The sequence below is a fragment of the Grampus griseus genome (assembly GCF_964374135.1).
Source record: "Grampus griseus genome assembly, chromosome: 2".
In the NCBI taxonomy this organism is placed as follows: domain Eukaryota; kingdom Metazoa; phylum Chordata; class Mammalia; order Artiodactyla; family Delphinidae; genus Grampus; species Grampus griseus.
In genome coordinates this window covers 54,522,830-54,544,809 of record NC_139018.1, presented here as the reverse complement: position 1 = coordinate 54,544,809, position 21,980 = coordinate 54,522,830, and the positions used below count along the sequence as shown (strand labels likewise).

Here is a 21,980-nt window from a genome sequence, read left to right as displayed (position 1 = left end):
GGAGTTGCAGAGAGAAGGGTAATTCACAACCACTCGTGGGCTCTTTACCACAGAGTCATCAAGAAAGATTGGTCACAAGAAAGATTGAGAATCAGAGAAGATTCTCAATCTTCTCTGATTGGTCACAAGAAAGATTGAGAATCAGAGAAAACCTCCTTCCCAGTGCAGGCCTTGGGGAAGTGACCAGAAGCTACTGTGGAAAAGGCACCAAACCCCATCTAGTTTCTTCTCCCCTATTTCCCCTATGGAACAAAAAGCATTAAACTACTGGGGGAAGAACAGCAAACCCTACAGCCTCCAGGGCTTAGGTGAAGACCCTTTGCAGATGGAGGAAAGGAATAAGAGAGAAATGCTCTACATCTGAGAAAGGGGCAGGAAAACATCTTGGGCCCAGAGCATTAGAGATCTCTAACCACTGGGGGCAGGGAGAGGGGGAGGATCATTGAGAAGTTCCCACCTCTGAGATCCAGGGACACAATTCCTGCCCAAGACAGGCTGAACCAGGACAATAGAAACCCCCCTCCCCCCGCCTGTCCCCACACTCCTAGCACTCCCTCCAACCAGGCTAGTAAGCAGTAGGTGAGAAATAAAAGCAATCTACTGCTGAGAGAGAGACAAGAGTATGGGGAGAAAAACTCTGAGGCACAGATTTACAAAGAAAAGTTAGAATATTTAGAAAAATCACCTGGCAAACGAGCCCAGACCTCAGCTCAGTTTGAAAGGACTTTGTGATGTTTTGTCATGGGTCCAAAGCTATTTCTGTACTTTGGTAGAGCTCATATTTACCTCAATCACTACTCTCCTACACAAGATGTTTGGCTTTCAACCAAAAGTTACAAAATACATAGAAGGAAGAAAAAAACACATTCTCAAGAACCAGACTCAGATATGACCCAGACATTGGAACTATCAGACAGGGAATTTAGAATAACCATGATTAACATGTTAAAGGCACTAGTGGAAAAGTCAAACAAACATGCATGAATAGAAAGGGAATATCATCCAAGAAATGGAATATATAAAGAACAATAAAGTGGAAATGCTAGAAATGGAAAACATGGTAAAAGAGATGAAGAATGTCTGCAATAGGCCCATCAGTAGACTCAATGCAGCCATGGAAAGAACCAACAAACTTAAAGCTAGGTCAATAAAATTACCCAATCAGAAATATAAAGAAAGAGTGAAAAAACAGAATGGAGCATCCAGGAGCTGTGGGAATGTAAGCAGTAGCCTAAGATACATGTAATTGGAATTAAGGAGAAAAGAGAGCAAGTAGAAGATATAGTTGAACAAGCAATGGCTGAGGATTTTCCAAAGTTAATCAACATTGGCATACAAGTATCTGAGTCTCTGGTTTCAATTATTATGGGTATGTTACCTAGGAGTGGAATTCCTGGGCCATATGGTAATTCTTTAATTTTGAGAACTCTCCCCACAGTGGCCTCACCATTTTTCATTCCCACCAGCAATGTACATTCCAGTTTTTTCACATTCTCATCAACACATTTTCCTTTTTTAAAAATTCTAGCCATCCTACAAGGTGTTAAGTGGTAGCTTGGTCCTTCATCTACATAGTCACTTTGCTGATGTTGAAGGAAGAAAAAAAAGTATCAATAAGAAAAATCATCCTAGGAGTTAGAAGTTTATGGCGCTAACATATATATAACTGATCGTGATTGATGTTTTCTGCTTTTCAGGATACTAGTGCTCTGGAGGATTCTGGCACTTCAGTGGCATACTGTTCCAACTCACGACCACGCTTGGCTGGCACACATGCTTCTCTTAGACTTCCACAGGAAGGCCAAAGAACTTGTATTCTTGTAGACAGTCGTGAAATCACTTCTGGTTCAGAAGTAATTTCTTCCCTAAGAGCAGTTCATGGCTTACAGGTAGAGGTTTGTCCTCTTAATGGTTGTGATTATATTGTGAGTAACCGCATGGTGGTGGAAAGGAGGTCTCAATCTGAGATGTTAAATAGTACCAATAAGAACAAGCTCATTGAACAGATCCAGTACCTACAGAGCATGTTTGAAAGAATATGTGTGATTGTGGAAAAGGACAGAGAAAAAACAGGTTTGTATTTTTAAATGGTTTTGTTTATAAGGCTGTAAAGGAACCTATTATTTGGTTCATTATCCTACTGTCAGGATGTGGGAAGCTCTTAAAATTTAAATACCTGACTCATGAATGTCATTTCATATTTACATAATGCCATAATGTTTTTCATTAGTCATTGTGTTTAAATGCAGCTTGTGAGAATCGAAGGGTGAGAAATTGAAGGCAAGTGAACCAATCATAAGTCTTTTTCTGGGAGCCGCAGAAAGGGTGAGGGGCCCTAAATAAGGCAGCAGTGGGGGAAAGGAGGAATCAGGAGGGAAGTGAAATCAGGAGGTAGCAGGAGTAAGTGGGAGCAATCAAGAATTACTATTGAGCTGAACAGTCTCTTGATTACTGGGCAGTTAGGTAGTGGTGCTGTTCATTGAAATTATGAATATCAGAGAAACAGCAGATTTGAGGGACAAAGAGAGGTTTAACTTTGAATATGTTGAGTTCTCAATGGGTCACTAAAATGGATGCTTAGGATATATTAAAAAATGCAGGCTTGGAGCTTCAGTTAGGGCATTTTTATGGGTAATGTTTAATTGTAATGGGGAGCCCCTGAGAATAGTGAAAAGATCATAGGATATGGGATCAGAAGGTGCACTGAGTTCTGGTGTCTCTATAGCTATGTGATACTGCATTGACAAAGCACTCCCTCTGAGGAGTTAATAATATACTTTTCCTACTCATCCCGGGGTGTTATGAGGATTAAGTGAAATCATGCAGCTGAAAGCCGCTATGGAAGAATTCAAGGATTATACAGTCATTATGTAAAAGAAAATAATGTAGTTTACATAAAACACTGGTTCAATTTGAGCAACGTACTTTTCATCGCCACTGTCACTACTGAACCATGTGACCTTGGATAAGTCATTCTGTCTTTCAGTAACCCAAATTTTCTTTTTTAATTTGACAAGTGAGGGCTTTAGATTAAGTGATCTTTTGGGTCTTTCTAGCGTTAAAATTCTATAAGTTACTCTTACTAACATATCCTTTATAAAGGAAATAGATTTGGAATAAAAAGGAAAGTAATATGGCAAAAGTTACGGAAAAACATCTTTTTTTTGGCTTAAGGAAGAATGCCAAAAAAAGGATGTAGGTGGAACATGGAAAGAAAATGAATGGGAAAAGTAGGGAAGTAAATTAATAGGCAGGAGTTAAAGTTATAATGGGTATGCAGGGTATTGAGGTACTCTTGGAATAAATACATGATAATTTTATATCAGTTAGAAGTAATACTTAATGAACCCTTCGGCAATGCTACCATTATGAATTTTAGAGATAAGTAATATGGTCTTGGCCTTTAGGAATGAATTATCTAGGAATATAAACTCTCCCCTGCCTACTCACCTTCTTCTGTAGATTCCAATTTAAGACACTCATAAAGACCGTTCTCCTTATTTTCTATTTGAGGATCACTTGAAATTTTCAGCGGTAGGGTTTCTCATTAGCATAATGTGGCACTAGTTTGCTTAATGATGTAGATCTTGGGATTTTAATAATATACAGTATTAATGGTCCTACTTAATGTAACTTACTATGGTTTGCATTTTCCTAAATGTAAAATATTTAGGAGACACATCCAGGATGTTTAGGAGAACAAAGAGCTATGACAGCCTGCTGACTACCTTAACTGGTGCTGGAATCCGAATTCTTTTCAGTTCCTGCCAAGAAGAAACTGCAGATTTGCTAAAGGAATTGTCTTTAGTGGAACAAAGAAAGAATGTTGGTATTCATGTTTCAACAGTGGTGAACAGTAATAAATGTGAGGCACTTCAATTTTATCTCAGTATTCCCAATATAAGTTATATAGCTGCACTGAATATGTGTCACCAGTTTTCATCTGTGAAAAAGATGACAAATAGGTATGTGTTTTAATATTTATTTATTTGGTTGCGCAGGGTCTTAGTTATGGCAGGTGGACTCCTTAGTTGCAGCACACGGGCTCCTTAGTTGCAGCACACGGGCTCCTTAGTTGTGGCATGTGAACTCTTAGTTGTGGCATGCATGTGGGATCTAGTTCCCTGACCAGGGATCGAACCTGGGCCCCCTGCATTGGGAGCACGGAGTCCTATTCACTGCACCACCAGGGAAGTCCCTGATTTAATATTTTTAAATGGTTACTTTAAAATCATCCTTGAAGGCATTTCATAGGAATTTTTTTTTTTTTTTTTGCGGTACGCGGGCCTCTCACTGTTGTGGCCTCTCCCGTTGCGGAGCACAGGCTCCAGACGCTCAGGCTTAGTAGTCGTGGCACACGGGCTTAGTTGCTCCGCGGCATGTGGGATCTTCCCGGACTGGGGCACGAACCCGTGTCCCCTGCATCGGCAGGTGGACTCTCAACCATTGCACCACCAGGGAAGCCCCCATAGGAATTTTAATATTTTTAAAAATAAAGAGGTATAGTGCCTGTTAGATTCTTTCATTCAGTAAAGACTTTGCTTGTCAACATGTATCAGTCACTGCATTAAGCTGAGGACATTAATGGAAGGGAAAAAAAAAAAAACGTAGGCATTGTCTTTGAGTAGCTTAGAGCCCTGTGGGGAGACAGACAGCACTTAATTTGATCTTGCAGTCTCACATTTCTGGGCTGGTTAGTTCTGTAACTAGAAAAATGTTCAAGTTGAAAATTTTAGTAGCCTCTAATGATTTTATTGCTTGAAAATCAAACGAAGGCTTTAGAAAATAGGTTAAACTAAAGGCTCAAATAAGATGTTGAAATTATTATTATAAATGATTTTAAATATAGGGAATAGGCTTTTGTTTTATTTAAACTAATGCTAAGACATAATCAACTGAATGTAGAAAACTTGGGAAAAAATGATTTTCTTAAAGGATTTTATGTTTGGTATTCTTTAAGCAAGAATATTGAATTTTATAAGTCAGAAGTTTTAGTATAATGTTTTTGTTTATTTTTCAGCTCACCTCAGGAAATCTCCATGTATGCACAAGTAACTCATCAAAAAGCTGAGGAGATCTATAGATATATTCACTATATATTTGACATGCAAATGTTGCCAAATGATCTTAACAAAGGTAGTTTTAAATCTGATGCATGATCAGACTGCTCAGGTGGGTTGTCAAAGAACCCTCACAATACTAAATGCACTTCAATAATCATTGCTGTGGTTTGTGATTATCAGTTTAAAATATATTAATATTTCCATATCTGTTATTTTACACTGTGTATATTTTTATTTATATAGAATATATAAATGATTAAAAAATCTGATGTTTAATAATCATTTTGGTTAGATAATAAAACTTTATTGAACAAAAAGCTTATTGAAGGTACTATTAAGTAAAAGCTAGAGTGAAAGATATATTTTAGAATTTTCCCAAAGATTATAGTGCTATCATTGTCATTTGTTAGCATTATAGGTTGATGTGTCTGCTGCCAGCTTAATGGTCATAAACAATTTTTCTCATATATCAACTATATTGAATAGATGTGGGTGGTAGGTGTATTGTGAGATAATGCTCCAGTAACTAGGAAGTAGAAAATTTAACTGAATCCTAGTTAACAGTCTAATCCTAGTAGTATGAACTCTGATCTATACTACTTTTTTTGGTTGAAGTACCATATTCAAAGAAGTGATATCTTGGAGTTGGAACATTTCAGTATAGATGAGCTATGGAATGTGGACTTTCATCGTGACCCATAACAGTGTGTCTGTTATGCTACTAATTGTTGGGTAGTTGAACCAACCTCACAGCAGAGGGTTTCACTTAGACTTGGCATGGACTTCAAAGCTGATCTAATTCAAATTGCTTTTCTCGTTCCTTTCTTATCAGATGATAAACGTGAGGCCCAGAAACAAGTGACTTACTCAAGTTTAGACTGGGAAATCTAGAACAAGAACCCAGGAACTAGATAGTTTTCTTTCACTAAAAAAGTTGCTCTGATCGTGAACTTAGCTCCTTTGGGATAGTATAAATTCTGAATTCTACTAAAGCAGTTAATCTCTTATTTCTGCTGTTTAATAATTTTGTCAAAGCCAGAAAGAAAAGAAGTTCTATAAATTATTGGCTCATGTGCAGTTCTCAATTTGTTCTCTCTCAGGTTCAAATTCATCCTTCAGTATCTCACTCCATTATAATGGACTGGACTTTTTGAGCATTTCTCCCTAGTGAGCATGATTTAAGCTTTGTCAAGTAGGAGGAGGAAAGGGACTTCTTTTTCTGGTTCCAGTGTGCTGATTTTTTTGCTGCTACTCACTCCTGTTACATGGTATCAGTGGTGCATTGGGTAGGGACATCTGGTGCTCTGTGCCCTGGCTGCACACCAGAAGCATGCAGTCCCTCAACAACCTCATAGTGCCCTGGACTGATGACCTCCTTGCAGCACATCTCATGCAGACACCAATGTCTTCAGATTCTGTGTGTTCACCCAACAGACAAAATATTTCATAAATTGATATGGTTTGAGGGACATAACCTAGAGGATTTCATTTATTTATGCTTGCTGTGTAGAGACCTCTATCCATATTTAAGCTGCAACGGCCTCTTTCTATACTCTTCACAGGTTGCACTTAACTATCGACCCTATCGTTTATTGATCTGTCTTACTGTCTTTGAGCCCTTCAAGTCTTTCTTTTCCACTTTTAAGTCTCCTTTGGAGGTTACCTTAAACCTTACTAGTTTATCTAATGACCCAATGGAAAGAAACGGGAATAACCAGGTACCTGGAAGGTGGGATACAATAGTTTTGATAGGACACATGGAATATGGGGAGTGGGGGTACGTTGTGGTTTGTGTCAAGTATATGCTATTTCAAAAATTATCTTTTTGTTTCGTATTACAGAATTTAACTACCTTCTAATTTTTTTAAAAATTTTTATTGGAGTATAGTTGATTTACAATGTTGTGAATACCTTCTAATTCTTAAAACAGTATCCACTAACATCAAGCAGCATGGTATTACACCAAATATTGGCAACTTAGAGTTCTACAACAGAATTTTTTAGAGCTACTCTAAAATAACCCCCTTTCATTTGTTTCATCCTTCATCTATCAAAAATCTCTGTGGCAGAAACTATCATTGTAGTTTAAAGGAGAGTGATCTGTTTGCTTGCACTATTCTTCTTAAATCTTGTGTTTCTACAAATCCTGTAGTTCTTTAGCTGCTGATTATTACTGACTAAATTCTTAAGAAACAAGAAAGTATACTTTTTCTAACAGTTCTGGTATTTTTCAAGGAAATGAACTGAACCATTAACAAACAAAATGCATTTTTTCTATGATCCAGTAATTAGAAAAACCAACCAAAACATGAATATTATAAAAGCAAATTTACTTTATTTGAACAACTTACCTGGAGAGAAAGAGTGGGTAAATACGTACTATAACCAGAGGGAAAAAAATTTGACAGAATTTTTTTTTAAAAGAAGATGTTGGGGGTACGAGTTTATTAATTAATTAATTTATTTTTGCTGTGTTGGGTCTTCGTTTCTGTGTGAGGGCTTTCTCTAGTTTGTGGCAAGTGGGGGCCACTCTTCATCACAGTGCGTGGGCCTCTCACTATCGCGGCCTCCCCTGCTGCGGAGCACAGGCTCCAGACACGCAGGCTCAGTACCCGTGGCTCACGCGCCCAGTCGTTCCGCGGCATGTGGGATCCTCCCAGACCAAGGCTCAAACCCGTGTCCCCTGCATTAGCAGGCAGATTCTCAACCACCGCGCCACCAGGGAAGCCCTATGTCAAATTTTAAAGCATAATGGCATAATATGCTAAAAGAAGTTTATTTCTAAAGAAGCTGTCTGAAAGGAAAACAGTGTTTACTATGACATGACATAGTAACTTGACTCCTTACAGTAAAAGAGGTATAACCTGAATGTTTGTCTAATCCAGTCTTTTAAATACTGAGACCAAATTTACGCCATGTCTGCTTAAGAATACAACAAAATCTGTTCTCTTATTCTACCTAATAAAAATACTGAAAAAGCAATAAATTAAATTTACGTAGGTTTCATGAATATGCCAATCACAAGTTTTAAGAAAAACAATCAGGAGAAAGCTTGTCAAATGGTTTAAACAACATGTACTGATAACTGAAACATTAGATCAACTCTGGCTTTTATACCAAGTGGTGACAACTGGTAACCTAAAGTTTTCATGAACTCAGTAGCTACCAATACAATCTATTTTTTAATTCTCCCCCACCTCTCCCCTTAAGGATAGCAACATTTTCTTGAATGCTTCTGAAAAAAATCTGTATGGAACATGATTTTCTTAAAGTAAACAGACTAAGATGCTTATGAGAGACATCTATATATAACACATGAAACCTATGAAAAAGAGTCTGCAATTTCATATGAAGCTACATTATAAAAAAAAAAAATACATCCTTCAAATGAAGATACAGATACACTGTCTGCTTCTTGATAAACATCCTGGAAGTATTCTCATTTTTACTATGCAGAATCAGAGTTCGAAAAATAAGAATCTTTCTCTTCTTCCTCTAAAGACTCCATAGCATTAGTGAAAAGTTTTCCAATACCAGAGTTTTCTGCTAATTCTGTAAAGAGAAGTTTAATAAAAAGATTAATATATTTCTAAAAACAATTTCAATGAAATTGAAAATAACAGGAAACCAATTGGTAGATCTGCCCACTTGTGAGCAATTAATTTTAATACTATGTTAATAAAGAGACTACCCTATAATAGAACAGAGCTACAAAAGAAAGATGTAAGTATATTACCTTTGTTAAATGGGGTTTTTCTTCTTGATGGTGGAGTTGAAAAATCACTTTCAATCTACAAGAGAGTTCATATTAGCTAAGTGATGCCTCCTCTGAAGCCTGCTTCATATGTAGACAAAATTCAGCATGCTTTACCCCAATAAAACATTACAAACTAATGCTACAGTGGTTAAAGGATAGCCTCTGAAAGTTGCCAAAATCTACTGAGTACTTATTCCATTACACTAGCAAAATTTGAATTCTCTGTACTTCAAATTCTTGGCTAAAATAATAATTTATATGGCAAGTTTTAAGTATATAATGCATGCTTATATATACATCAGTGCTTTTTAAACTACTGGCCATGACTATCTTTAAAAAATGAAAATGAATAGAACAGAAAAGAAAATATGACAGAGTATACCCACTGTACTAAGGATAAGTATTATTGAAAGAAACTTTAGATATACAAACTCGTGTTCATAGATTGCCATGGAAATGTATTTTTTCCTGTGAAATGAGTCAAAACACTATTACAACATTTAGCCCTCAAAAATCATTCAATGAGATAAACCAGTATCATCATGATCAAGAGGAGGAACCAAGATGGGAGAATAGAAGGACATGAAACTCACCTCTTCCCAAAAATACATCAAAAATACATCTACATGGGGAGCATTTTCTCAGGATAGCTTACTGAACACTGACAAAAGGTATCAGACACCCAGAAGTGCAAGAAATATCTCCATATAACCCAGTAGGATGAAAGAAAAAATAAAGGAATTGGGATGAGACCTGCGGCACTGGGAGGGAGCTGGAAAAGGGGAAACGTTCCCGCACCCTGGGAAACCCCTTAACTGGTGGGAAGATCAGCTGGGACAGAAAGGGAGCTTCATAGGCTTGGAAGAGAGCACAGAAGCCAGCTGGTGGCAGGCAGAACAGAGACTAGCACAGAGGATCTGTGCTACCTCACTGCAATCCCCAGCCTGAGATGGTCGCCGTGTGTGTGTGTGTGTGTGTGTGTGTGTGTGTGTGTGTGTGTGTGTGTGTGTGTGTGTGTGTGTGTGTGTGTGTGTGTGTGTGTGTGTGTGTGTGTGTGTGTGTGTGTGTGTGTGTGTGTGTGTGTGTGTGTGTGTGTGTGTGTGTGTGTGTGTGGAGGGGGGTGGGGGGGGAGGGAGCAATGGGATGAACGGGTTGGGCTTCAGAGGACACACCTGGGGAGAGTACGGGGGTTGGCTAAACGGAGACAGCCTGAAGGGGCTGGAGAGTAGTTATAGGGCCTCAACCGAGGGTGTATGTGGAAGAAGCCCAGGCCACCACAGAAGCAAATCACTGTTGCTAAGGGGTGGGGTGCATGAAGGAAGAGAGGGGCGGGGCCTGCCATAGCATCCTCTTTCTTGGGCTCTGGGAGCAGGACAATGGGTGCTCCTGTGGCTGGGATGGGACTAGCCTCGCAGCTGTAGGCTTTGTGTGTGACTGCACGCAGAGGCAGGGCTGGGGTCTGGGCTGCTTCCATAGCTCCCATGGTGGGTCCAGATATGTGACTGCTGTGGTCCCGGTACCTAACTTTAGTGGATCTGCGCTGGCGGCTTTGTGAACACAGTGTCTGAGGGACACCACAGCCGACTACCTGCATTCCCACGGTGGAGGCGGGGCCGAGGGCAGTGCCAGTGACAGTGTACTTTGTGGGCTTGCACAGGTGACACACAGAGCATACCCCCCAGTGGACAGCTCGAGCAATGCAATACTCAGTGGCTCTTCTCTCAGTGGGAGAGCTCCAGTTTCACCTACCTCACACTGCAGCTCAGAAACGGATCTAGGGGCTTCTATTCCAACAACTGGGGAGCAGATGCTGCCCCCAACAGGGCTGTGACAACCAGAGAGCAAAGAAGAGACCCTGCTCAATATCCAGTGCAGGCTCTAGTCACCACACGAGTCATACCCCCTATGAAAAGGACCCCGGCCAGCACACACTGAAGGAAAATGCAGCAGGCATCCCTACTAGAAACAGCCCATGCACCAAAAATATTAGACTTATGCAGGCTACAAAGGGATGCTCCCACATAAAAACAGCCCTTCAAGGCCATAGTAAATAATTATTTCTCCTAAGCTCACAGAGTCAGAGAAATAAAAGTAAAATGAAGAAGTAGTGGAACCACTCCCAATTAAAAGATCAAGAGAATTCTCCTGAAAGAACAAAACAGACCTCTTCAGTCTAATAGACACTGACTTCAGAAAGGAAATAATGAAAATACTGAAGGAATTAAGAAGGGCTATTGATAGAAATGAAGATTACTATAAAAAGAAACTAGAAACTATAAAGAGGAACTAAGAAGAATTGGAAAACTTATTTGCCGAGATGAAAGCTGAGCTAAAGGCAATGAATAACAGAATGAATAATGCAGAGGAACAAAGAAGTGATCTGAAAGAATAAGAGAAATCACCCAATTAGAACAGCAGAGAGCCAAATGAAAAGAAAAATGAAACCAACAGAAGAGACCTATAGGATAATATAAAGCATGCCAATCTACACATAACAGGGATCCCAGAAGGAGAAGAAAGAAAAAAGGATATTGAAATGTATCTGAAGAAATTATGGTTGAAAACTTCCCAAACCTAAAGAAGGAAACAGATATCCAGGTACAGGAAGCACAGAGGGTCCCAAACAAGATGAACCCAAACAGACCTACACCAAGACATAATTAAAATGGCAAAAGTTAGAGGATTCTAAAGGCAGCAAGAGAAAAACAAAGATTTAATTATAAGGAAACCCTCATAAGGCAATCAGCTGATTTCTCTACATAAACATTGCAGGCCAGAAGGGAATGGCAGGATATAAAGTCCTGAAAGGGAAAACCCTGCAACCTAGGATACTCTACCCAGCAAGATTATCATTTAGAATAGAAGGAGAGATAAAGAATTGCTCAGACAAGCAAAAACTAAGAGTACACCTATCCTAAAGGAAGACCTATCCTAAAAGGTCTTCTCTAAATAGAAAAGCAAGAATCTATAGGAAAGAGAAAATCACAATTGGAAAGTAAATCAATTAAATAAGCCAGGACACAGACTAAAAAAAAAAAAAAAAAATCAAAAAATTTCTGTGAAAGTGATGATAACCACAATGAACAGCAAAAGGATTAACATGAAGATGTAAAAGAAGACATCAAAATAATAAAAATGTGGGGGAGGAGAGTAAGAAAATGTACATTTTTTTTTCTAGAATGTGTTTGAGCCTATATGACTACCAGTCTAAAGCAAGTAGATATAGGAAGGGGTTAACATACTTGAAAAACAGAGTAACCACAAATCAAAAACATACAATAGATGCACAAAACCCAAAAAGAACACAAGGATAAAGAAAACCATCAAACTGCAAAAGGAAAATGAAAAAGGGACAAAGAAGAAATATAAAATCAATGGAAAAACAAGGTTTAAACAGCAGTAAATTCATATCTATCAATAATTACCTTAAATGTCAATGCACTAAATGTTCCAATAAAAAGACACAGAGTGGCAGATCGGATAAAAAAACAAGAACTTACAATATGCTGCCTACAAAGAGACCCACTTTAGGGCAAAGAACACACACAGATTGAAAGTGAGGGGATGGAAAAAGATATTTCATGGAAACGGGAATGAGAAGAAAGCAGAGGCCACAATACTCATTATCAGACAAAACAGACTTTAAAACAAAGAAAGATAAAGAAGGACACTATAAAATGATAAAATGATCAATACAAGAAGAGGATATTACACTTGTCAATATATATGCACCCAATATAGAAGCACCCAGAGACATAAAACAAATACTAACAGATATAAAGAGAGAAACTGATGGGAATACAATAATAGAGAGTTTAACACCTCACTCACATCAATAGACATATCTTTGAGACAGAAAATCAATAAGGCAACAGAGATCCTAAATGATACAATATCATCATGATCCCCACTTCATACCACATATGAATAAAATGAGATTAGAAAGCTCAAGTAGCTTGCCTTGTCATAAAGCTGGTATGGAGTCAGACCTTGAAATCAGAAGTTTTAATACTAAATCCTTTGTTCTTTCTATCCTCACACACTCACTGGCTACAAATGAAACCAAAATTTCATTCTTGTAAGGAATGGACTGGAAAAAGAAAATCTGAGAAACACTGAGAGGGCGTCTGCCCACACCTTCAATTATGGAGTAGAGGTTTCTTTTCAAGAATTTAGTCTCCAGACTGATTTTAAACCAAGGTTCCCAGAGGTATCTACCATTTCCTGTGGACAAATAAAGCCTACAAAGATTAGGTCTGATTAGGTAATCCTAATGTTAAGTTTAGAGACTCTCTGAGAGGAACTATACTCTAGCAGGTGTGCAATATAAATATTTCAGTGTGAGGAAGAAAGATGGCCATAACCTGGTCAGAAGGAATATACCCTCAGGGAATAAGGTAGTCTCCCATTTTACCTCCATCCAGAAATTACCATTCTCTAAGAATGGCTATTTACTTTGAGGAAATTTGAGGTGAATTAGCTTTTCCAGAATACTTACAGTTTTATCTGGATATAAATTATTCAGATTAAAATCAGAAATTAAAAATTTAAAAATTAATTCAAGAGGATTCTCCTAATCTTTTCTCAAAGGGATACAGATCACTGTAAGGCAATTTTGAGTTAAAATTTTTTCTGTAATTAGATTTTGAGTTAAAATTTTTTCTGTTATTGACATACACACACACATAAAATCAAGTAGCTGAATCTGAAAAAATTTGAAACCATTTTGAACCTGCAGAGGATTTAATGAAATTTCTTATTCTATGACAATCACAACTCAATTAGTGTGGATTATTCCCCAATCATTGAATAGATATGCTTTTGTTTTGTGTGAAATGTCTCTAACCTATATGTGTTCTTTCCACCCTGCCAGACTCCTCAAATGAAAATTCTCACCTTGCTCAAATGCTTCAGTCTATGAGCTGCCATCCATAATCCTACAGCACTTAGGTACTTACCTCACTCATAGCCTCATAATTTACTTGTATTAGGCTGTAAGCAACTTGAAGGCAGGGACTGTTATATAACATAACTACAATAATTTGCCATATATTATAGTTGTTCAATAGGTATATGTTGAATAAATGAATGGTGAATAAAAATACTTACTGTTTTTTTCTTGATATTGCCCCAGACAGTGCCACCTTTACTTTTATGGGTTTTTTGCATACGAAAAACATATTTATCACAGTCAGCCCTGTTTAAATATAAAATAACAGGTCAACATTAACTACCATACTTTTATCCACAGGTTGAACAGCAACTGACAAAATGAATTTAAAATGTTTCAATATTTTAAAAGTACATTTTCTTTTCCATTTTTAAAAAGGCAATCATGTACCAATGGAAATAGACAAAATGCTTCAATCTAAGACTGTTTTGGGAAATGATGGTTTACCCATTGTCTTTTGTCCCATTTGTGCTCTTTCCAATCTCTATCTTGCTGCATGTCTTTTCTAAAACTCACAGAGACTTCTTGTCCCTTGATTCACTTTTGTTATACCTTTCACTCCTTTCTCTTATTCATGTCTTCCTTCCCTCTCCAGATTGAATCTTAAAAGTTGATCATTTTAAGGATAAGTCTGGTGATGAAAGCCCTCAATTAATTTATGGCTTCCAACTGTGTTTAGTTTTCAGTTCAGCTCATAAGCCTTTTATTTCTACATACTTACATCTTTCTTATATCCCCCATACCAACTAAGAATTTTTTTTTCATTTCTTTTTACCTTACCTCTCTCCCTTCTCATTCTTTGCAAATAAGCTTGACTCATAATTTACAGATGAAAACTGAAGCCACATGTAATGTCGTTCTCAATTTCCCCAACAATTACTTATGACAGTAAATCCAGCTGAACACCAATTCTAATTCTCTCTTTTGGCTTCAAGATCCTATATGATTGACTATCCTTTCCTTTATGACTATTTGGGAGCAACCTTAAAGGTATGACGTGTAGAAATGTGTAAATGTGTGACATATTAAGATATTAATGTGAACCACAAACTCTGCTGCATAGCAGGTGAATAAGCCTAGCCAGTGGTTCAGGATCAGCATCTCATGGGTCTGTTGTCCTGAACAAACCAGAGACTTGGGGATTAATAAAAAAAACTGTTTTGTTACTTAATATTGTTATGAGAAGGAAACTAACTGCTAGAGTTGGTGAAGTCAAGAGATTGAAGAGGTCTAGGAAACTCATATTTTAAAAATAAAGAAGTTTTAGGAAATATATTCTTGATATAAATGAGCCCACCATATGCTCTATAAGAAAAAAAAAGCCATTTTCCTTAATTGTAAAAGTGATACATATAAAAAAATAACGTGACAACCTGTATCAGTGTAATTCTACAATATAGAGATAATGGCTGGTGATATTTTTGGTCAAGAAATTTCCTTTCTCTTATGAATACATGTTATGTAAACTGGGATCATACTGTATGTAGTTTTATTTCTTAGCTTTTAAAAATTATCCACTGAACATTATGTCATTAAAAATTCTTGAAGGCATCATTTTAAATTGTTATATATTATTCTATTATATGGACAAATCCTAATTTCTTTATTTTTAAAATTTATTTTTTTATTTTTGGCTGCGTTGCGTCTTTGTTGATGCATGTGGGCTTTCTCTAGTTGTGGTGGGCGGGGTCCTTTTTGTTGGGGTGCACGGGCTTCTCATTGCGGTGGCTTCTCCTGTTGTGGAGCAGGGGCTGTAGGTGCACAGGCTTTAGTAGTTGCGGCTCGCGGGCTCTAGAGCATGGGCTCAGTAGTTGTGGCACACAGGCTTAGTTGCTCCACGGCATTTGGGATCTTCCCGGGTCAGGGCTCGAACCCGTGTCCCCTGCATTGGCAGGAAGATTCTTAACCACTGCGCCACCAGGGAAGTCCAACAAATCCTCATTTCTTGACTTTCCTTACTGTTGGACATTTAGGTCATTTCCAAATTTTCAGTATTGTTTTGCGGTGAACATCTCTGTTCATACAAATGTGCATACATACTTGCCCAAACCTCATATTTCCTCAGAAATAAAATTCAAGGGCCAAAGGGATGACTATTTTAAAGCTAATAATTTGGCCAAAGTGCTTACCAAAAACTGTGTCCCAAATTATATGCTTCCCAGAAATAAACCCACACACCTCTGGTCAACTAATCTTCAACAAAGGAGGCAAGAATATACAATGGAAAAAAGTCTCTTCAGCAAGTGGTGTTGAGAAAGTTGGACAGCTACATGTAAATCAATGAAGTTAGAACACACCCTCACACCATACACAAAAGTAAACTCGATATGGCTTAAACTCTTAAATATAAGACATGACACCATAAAACTCCTAGAAGAGAACATAGGCAAAAACATTCTGACATAAATGATACCAATGTTTTCTTAGATCAGTCTCCCAAAACAACAGAAATAAAGGCCAAAAATAAATAAATGGGACTTAATCAAACTTACAAGCTTTTGTAGAGCAAAGGGAACCATAAACAAAACGAAAAGACAGCCTACAGACTGGGAGAAAATATTTGCAAATGATGTGACCAACAAGGGCTTAATTTCCAAAATATACAAACAGCTCATACAACTCAACCACAAAAAAACAAACAACCCAATCGAAAAATGGGCAGAAGACCTAAATAGACATTTCTCCAAGTAAGACATATAGATGGCCAACAAACACATGAAAAGATGCTCAACATCACTAATTATTAGAGAAATGCAAATCAAAACTACAGTGAGGTATCACCTCACACCAGTCAGAATGGCCATCATCAAAAAATCTACAAACAATAAACGCTAGAGAGGGTTTGGAGAAAAGGGAACCCTCTTGCACTGTTGGTGGGAATGTAAACTGGTGCAGCCACTATGGAGAACAGTATGGAGGTTCCTCAAGAAACTAAAAATAGAGTTGCCATATGATCCAGCAATCCCACTCCTGGGCATATATCCAGACAAAACTATAATTCAGAAAGATAACATGCACCCCTGTGTTCATTGCAGTATTATTCACAATAGCCAAGACATGGAAGTAACCTAAATGTCCATCGACAGATGAATGATAAAGAAGATATGGTACATATACAAAATGGAACACTACTCAGCCATGAAAAAGAATGAAATAATGCCATCTGCAGAAATATGGATGGACCTAGAGACTGTCATACAGAGTGGAGTTAAGTCAGAAAGAGAAAGACAAATACCATATGATATCACTTATATGTGGAATCTAAAATATGACACAAATGAACCTATCTACCAAACAGAAACAGACTCACAGACATAGAAAACAGACTTGTGGTTGCCAAAGGGGAGAGGGGGTGCAGGAGAGATGGATTGGGAGTTTGGGATTAGCAGATGCAAACTATTATATATAGAATGGATAAACAACAAAGTCCTACTGTATAGCACCGGGAACTATATTCAATATCCTGTGATAAACCATAATGGAAAAGAATGTGAAAAAGAATATATATATGTATAACTGAATCACTTTGCTGTACAGTAGAAATTAACATTGTAAATCAACTATACTTAAATAAATTTAAAAAATTAAAAAAATTATATGCTCAATATACTTTCACCTGCACTAAATACTAAATTAAAAGTAAAACTAATTTGTGGATTGCTAGGGAAAAATTATGTTTTTGCTGAATAAATGCAAATTAAAATTTCACTAAGCTTCATGAGAGTACTAAGTGCTTTTTTTTTTTTTTCAGTCATGATCATCTGGCTTCTATCTCTCACACCCCATGGAAATTGCTCTTAAGATCAGCACTGGCCTGCTTAATTGCCAAATGAATAGCCTATTTTCAGGCCTCATTTTTACCATTTTCCATTTTTTTCTCTGTGTTATATGACTGTTGGCCACCCATATGTTTTCTTAATTTTATTTATTTATATTAAAAAATAATGCTTATATTCAAATCGTGTGAAATTCAAAAAAGTATTCCTCTTATTTGTCCCAAGCTATCTTAGTTCTTCTCCCTAAGAATCACCAATGTTTTCAGTTGCTTATGTATCCCTTCAGAGATATTTAATCACATAAAAGTAATTATGTGATTTTAATCACATAAAAGCAATATATTTAAATCACATAAAAGCAGTTGTTTTATATTTAATCACATAAAAGCAATCACAAGTATATACACACACACAGTCCCGATTTACACAAATTGTAACACATAATTAACCACATCTAACTTTTTGCATTTAATATATCTTGGACATTTTACCGTAAGTACATAAAGAATTTCTTCATTAATGTCTATGGCTACATAATATATCAGAATTTATTTGATTAGTCCCTAATTGATGGACATTTGTTTCCAGTCTTTTGTCATTATAAACAATATTGCAATGAATTAGTTGTACATTCACAATTCTCGAAGTAGGACTGCTAAGTCAGAGCATATGCATTTATAATTTTGATAGATATCAACAAATTACTGCCTGCAGAGACTGAACTAATTTACCTTCTCACTAGTAATGCATGAGAATGGCTTTCCTTTTCTTGTTTATTTGTAGGAGTGTTATAACAGAGAAATTAGCCTTCTTCCTGTGATGAGTTCCACAAATTCTTTTCTCAGACTGTCATTTGTCTTTTGATTGTTTATGGTGGTTGGTACCAGGTAAAATGTTTTATTTTCTGTATGGTTGACTTTATCATACTTTTTGTTAGTGGCTTCTGCTTCTTCTGAGGTTATAAAATAATTCTCTAAGGTGTTTTTAAGGTATATTTTATAGTTTAATTCTTTACAGGCAAAACTTTGACCCATCTAGAATCTAACGTAAAGTGTCACTTGTGTACTGACACTATTGAATAACATCCCTCCTTGTGGAAACTGTCCATCCTTGACTTCTAGGAACTATTCTTTCATGATTTTTTAAAAATAATGATGTCTCCTTTCATTACTGACATCTACTCTCTTCAACTCATGGAATATTAAAAGTTGATGCAGAGAATTACAGTATCATATGCACAAATACTTACCTATTTATAGAGGCTAGCATGCCAGGACTGACATGCTGACACTGAGGAGTTTTTGCCAGTGGAAAGATAACCGATGATGGAGTTGTTGGATTTCTGTCCATATTTGGCAGAATATCATCCTCTTCTTGACTGTCCCGGAAACTTGGTAACTAGAAAGCAAATATATATTACTGACAGGCACTCCTAAAAACGGAATTCCTCATTATCACAAATTGTTTTTTTGGGGAGATGATAAGTTGTTTTCTGTCTTATAATTTCACAACTGAGTAACTAAAAATATTAGTAGGTAGAGAACAGAGCCTTGGCCTCTAAAAAACCTAGTTTCTGTTGTGTAAAACAGAGATAATGGACACACATTTCTAGCGCTGTGTAGACTAGGGTCAGCAAATGTTTTCTGTAAAGAGTCAGACAGAAAATATTTTAGGGTTTTGTGGTCCATACAGTCTCTATTCCAACTACTCAGCTCTGCTGTTGAAGCAGGAAAGCAGCCATAGCTAACATGTCTGTGTTACAATAAAGTATTGTTTACAAAAAAAGGTGATATGCCAGATTTGGCCTATGCACCAAGTATGCTGACCTCTGTGTAGACAGAACAAAACAAAACTGTAATTGATTTACTATTATGCTTGGTACTAAATAGACAGTCAAGCAGTATTAAACTTTTTGTGTGCATATATTTCCAATAAACAGCAATTCAATCCTTAATTAAGATTTTACTTACCTTTATATTAAAACCTGAGGAACAGTGGACGTCTGCCACAGAAAATGAACTAATTCACTGCTTTCTATTTCTATTGCTTTCAAAATGTTGCTACTGTTGCATTTAGGCCAAAACAAATATAGAACCTGAAATGATGGGGGAATAATATAAAGGGTACAATGCCTAAAGGACCATGGTTTTTGTGCAAAGAACACAGTAAGATTCTCAGATGGCTCCCTTAAAATACCTTCCTTCATAACCTGTGTAGGCAAAAAGAGAGCTCAGATAATGATGTTATTACTAAATTCTTAAAGCACTGTGTAGCCTTTTAAAATTGGAGATGATTTAACAACATTGTGAAATGGGTAGATGAAAAAATTACCCTTAAGTGTAGCTCACTAAAACAAATCTCAGTTTTTATGCTTAATAGTCCAGTTGTCTATATACATCCATTTCTGCATTACTTTAATCTTAATATTCTTAACATTTTATATTTAGAGTCTACAAAGTCTCAGATTTGCACTTAATATTTGCACTATATTTAACTGTGTTTATGAAGTACATCCTTACTGGATATACAGATTGTTTTCAGCTTTTTGCTGTGAAGATAAATGTACAAGGAGTATCTTTGTGAAGATTTTTGCCTTCTTTTGAATTTCTTAGGATAAACTCCCATGAATAGATATAATCTTTATGGCTCTCATATACTGCCATAATGCTTTCCAAAAGATAAGATTCAATTATGTATACACTGACATATGACTATATTAACATGCCTACTGCTTTTTGTTAGTGAATATTTTAACTTATTTTTTTAAAAGATTCTGTAATTTAGAAGGTATATAATTTACTTTGTTTTCCTTTGATAGCTAGTTAAAATGCCCCTAAGTGTTCATTCAGCCTTTTAAATTTTTCTTGCCTACTTTTTTCCTGTGAGCTTGATACTTTTTATTATTCCAGTAACATCTGAATGAGTTCTTCATATTATACATATTATTGTCTTTATCTGTTGCAAATATTTTATCCCAGTCACTGAAGTTTTTAGTTTTGTGATTTTTCATACTACAAAAATTCTTGTATACATTCAAATCTGTCAATCTTATGCTGTCACTTAATCCCTCCTCCCAATTTACTATGCAGTAGGTAATAATCTTTTCTTATCACCCCCCCTTTTTAAGTTTGCCTCACTGCATATGAATTTTAAATATATATGTTTGGTCTATCTCTGGATTTTCTATTTGGTTCTACAACCATTACTTCTGAACCCCACTGAAGGGGAGACTCTGGCCACTGATGAGAATGGCATCAGAATGCTTCTTATACTATACTATACTTTACTATACTATACTTTGGCATATCAGTGAGGGCTATCAATCCTTGGCCTAAATATTAGGGATGAACACTAACCATACATAAAATGAAAGATATAAAAGTCAGTATAAAGAAAACAATGATTTCATACATTTAAGATGCTTACCAGTACTCTTTGATGCTGCAAAGGTGTTGTACTGAAAAAATCATCATGGTCATCTTTTGGCAACTGTTCCAGAAAATCCCTCATCTGCTGCTTCCTTTTAAGAGTTCCCACTTTGGCAGTTATCTTAATAGTTTGCTTCTTATCAGAATCACTGATCTTGCCTTAAGAGTCAGCAAAACATTTTGATAAGGATTTAGTCATTTATACTAACTGCTCTATAAAGTGAACAGCCTTTGCAAATTCTGAATTGTGTATTTACATTAAATAAACTCAGTCTCTGTTGTTAATATTTCCAAGCCTCTAATATAACAAATGATTCTTTCTACACTGGGATCTGCGCAATGTGATTAGATTACAAGACTACTCAGGAAGAAATTATATTAGGATTAGGTAGCATGAGGTTGAAAAGGTTCTTTACCTGTGAGAAAGGTTACCTCTCACACTTCTCTCGCTGACTATCTAACTTATTGATTTTGCTAAAATATAAACCTTATTGAATTAGGACAGGGATACTGAATATTCCCTAAAGCCTGGTATAGGACTTCTCTGGCAGAAACACTGGCCAGGAGTGTGTACAACTAGGGACTATAAAAACTAAATTTATTCTGAGTTTTCTTACGAATTACTAGGGGGCCCTACCCAAGTGGCCTCAAATTAACTTAGACCCTTAGAACAATAATCCAGTTATTGAAATCTCTGGATCCAACTGCAGATTTCCTAGAACAAACTCAAAGCACAAGGCTGCTAAGGCAACTATTGATGTAAGTAAGTAGCTAGGTCAGACTTAAAAATTAAACAGATGATCCTTGGAGTTCTTCCTAGCTTTAAAATTTTAAAAACAACAAAAAATACCTATAATAAAACACATGGATAAATAGAAAATACATCTAATGAGTGATCAGAAATTGATACTGATCAGGAAACTTGCATAAGCCTTTTAGATAGCCTCATCCACCAGAGGGCAGACAGGAGAAGCAAGAAGAACTACAATCCTGCAGCCTGTGGAA

At 36.7% G+C, this 21,980-nt stretch overlaps 2 protein-coding genes across 3 annotated transcripts in view; one reads left to right on the top strand and one right to left on the bottom strand.

Annotated features, from left to right (window-relative positions):
* The window catches only part of FANCM (FA complementation group M), a 53,643-nt gene extending 48,453 nt beyond the window's left edge, over positions 1–5,190 (top strand). For both annotated transcript variants that reach the window (XM_082649118.1, XM_082649117.1), the window contains 3 exons: positions 1,698–2,073; positions 3,674–3,965; positions 5,021–5,190. In XM_082649118.1, the coding sequence (XP_082505244.1) occupies positions 1,698–2,073; positions 3,674–3,965; positions 5,021–5,159 (807 nt within the window). In that variant the 3' untranslated portion in view covers positions 5,160–5,190. The remainder of the gene's footprint in view (positions 1–1,697; positions 2,074–3,673; positions 3,966–5,020) is intronic.
* Positions 5,191–7,063: 1,873 nt separating this feature from the next.
* MIS18BP1 (MIS18 binding protein 1) overlaps positions 7,064–21,980 on the bottom strand; it is a 61,556-nt gene continuing 46,639 nt past the window's right edge. Inside the window, exons 11-15 of the mRNA XM_082649373.1 lie at positions 20,974–21,124; positions 18,797–18,945; positions 13,930–14,017; positions 8,800–8,854; positions 7,064–8,615 (exon numbers count right to left, since the gene is read on the bottom strand). Coding sequence (XP_082505499.1) covers positions 8,512–8,615; positions 8,800–8,854; positions 13,930–14,017; positions 18,797–18,945; positions 20,974–21,124 — 547 coding nt within the window. The 3' untranslated portion in view covers positions 7,064–8,511. The remainder of the gene's footprint in view (positions 8,616–8,799; positions 8,855–13,929; positions 14,018–18,796; positions 18,946–20,973; positions 21,125–21,980) is intronic.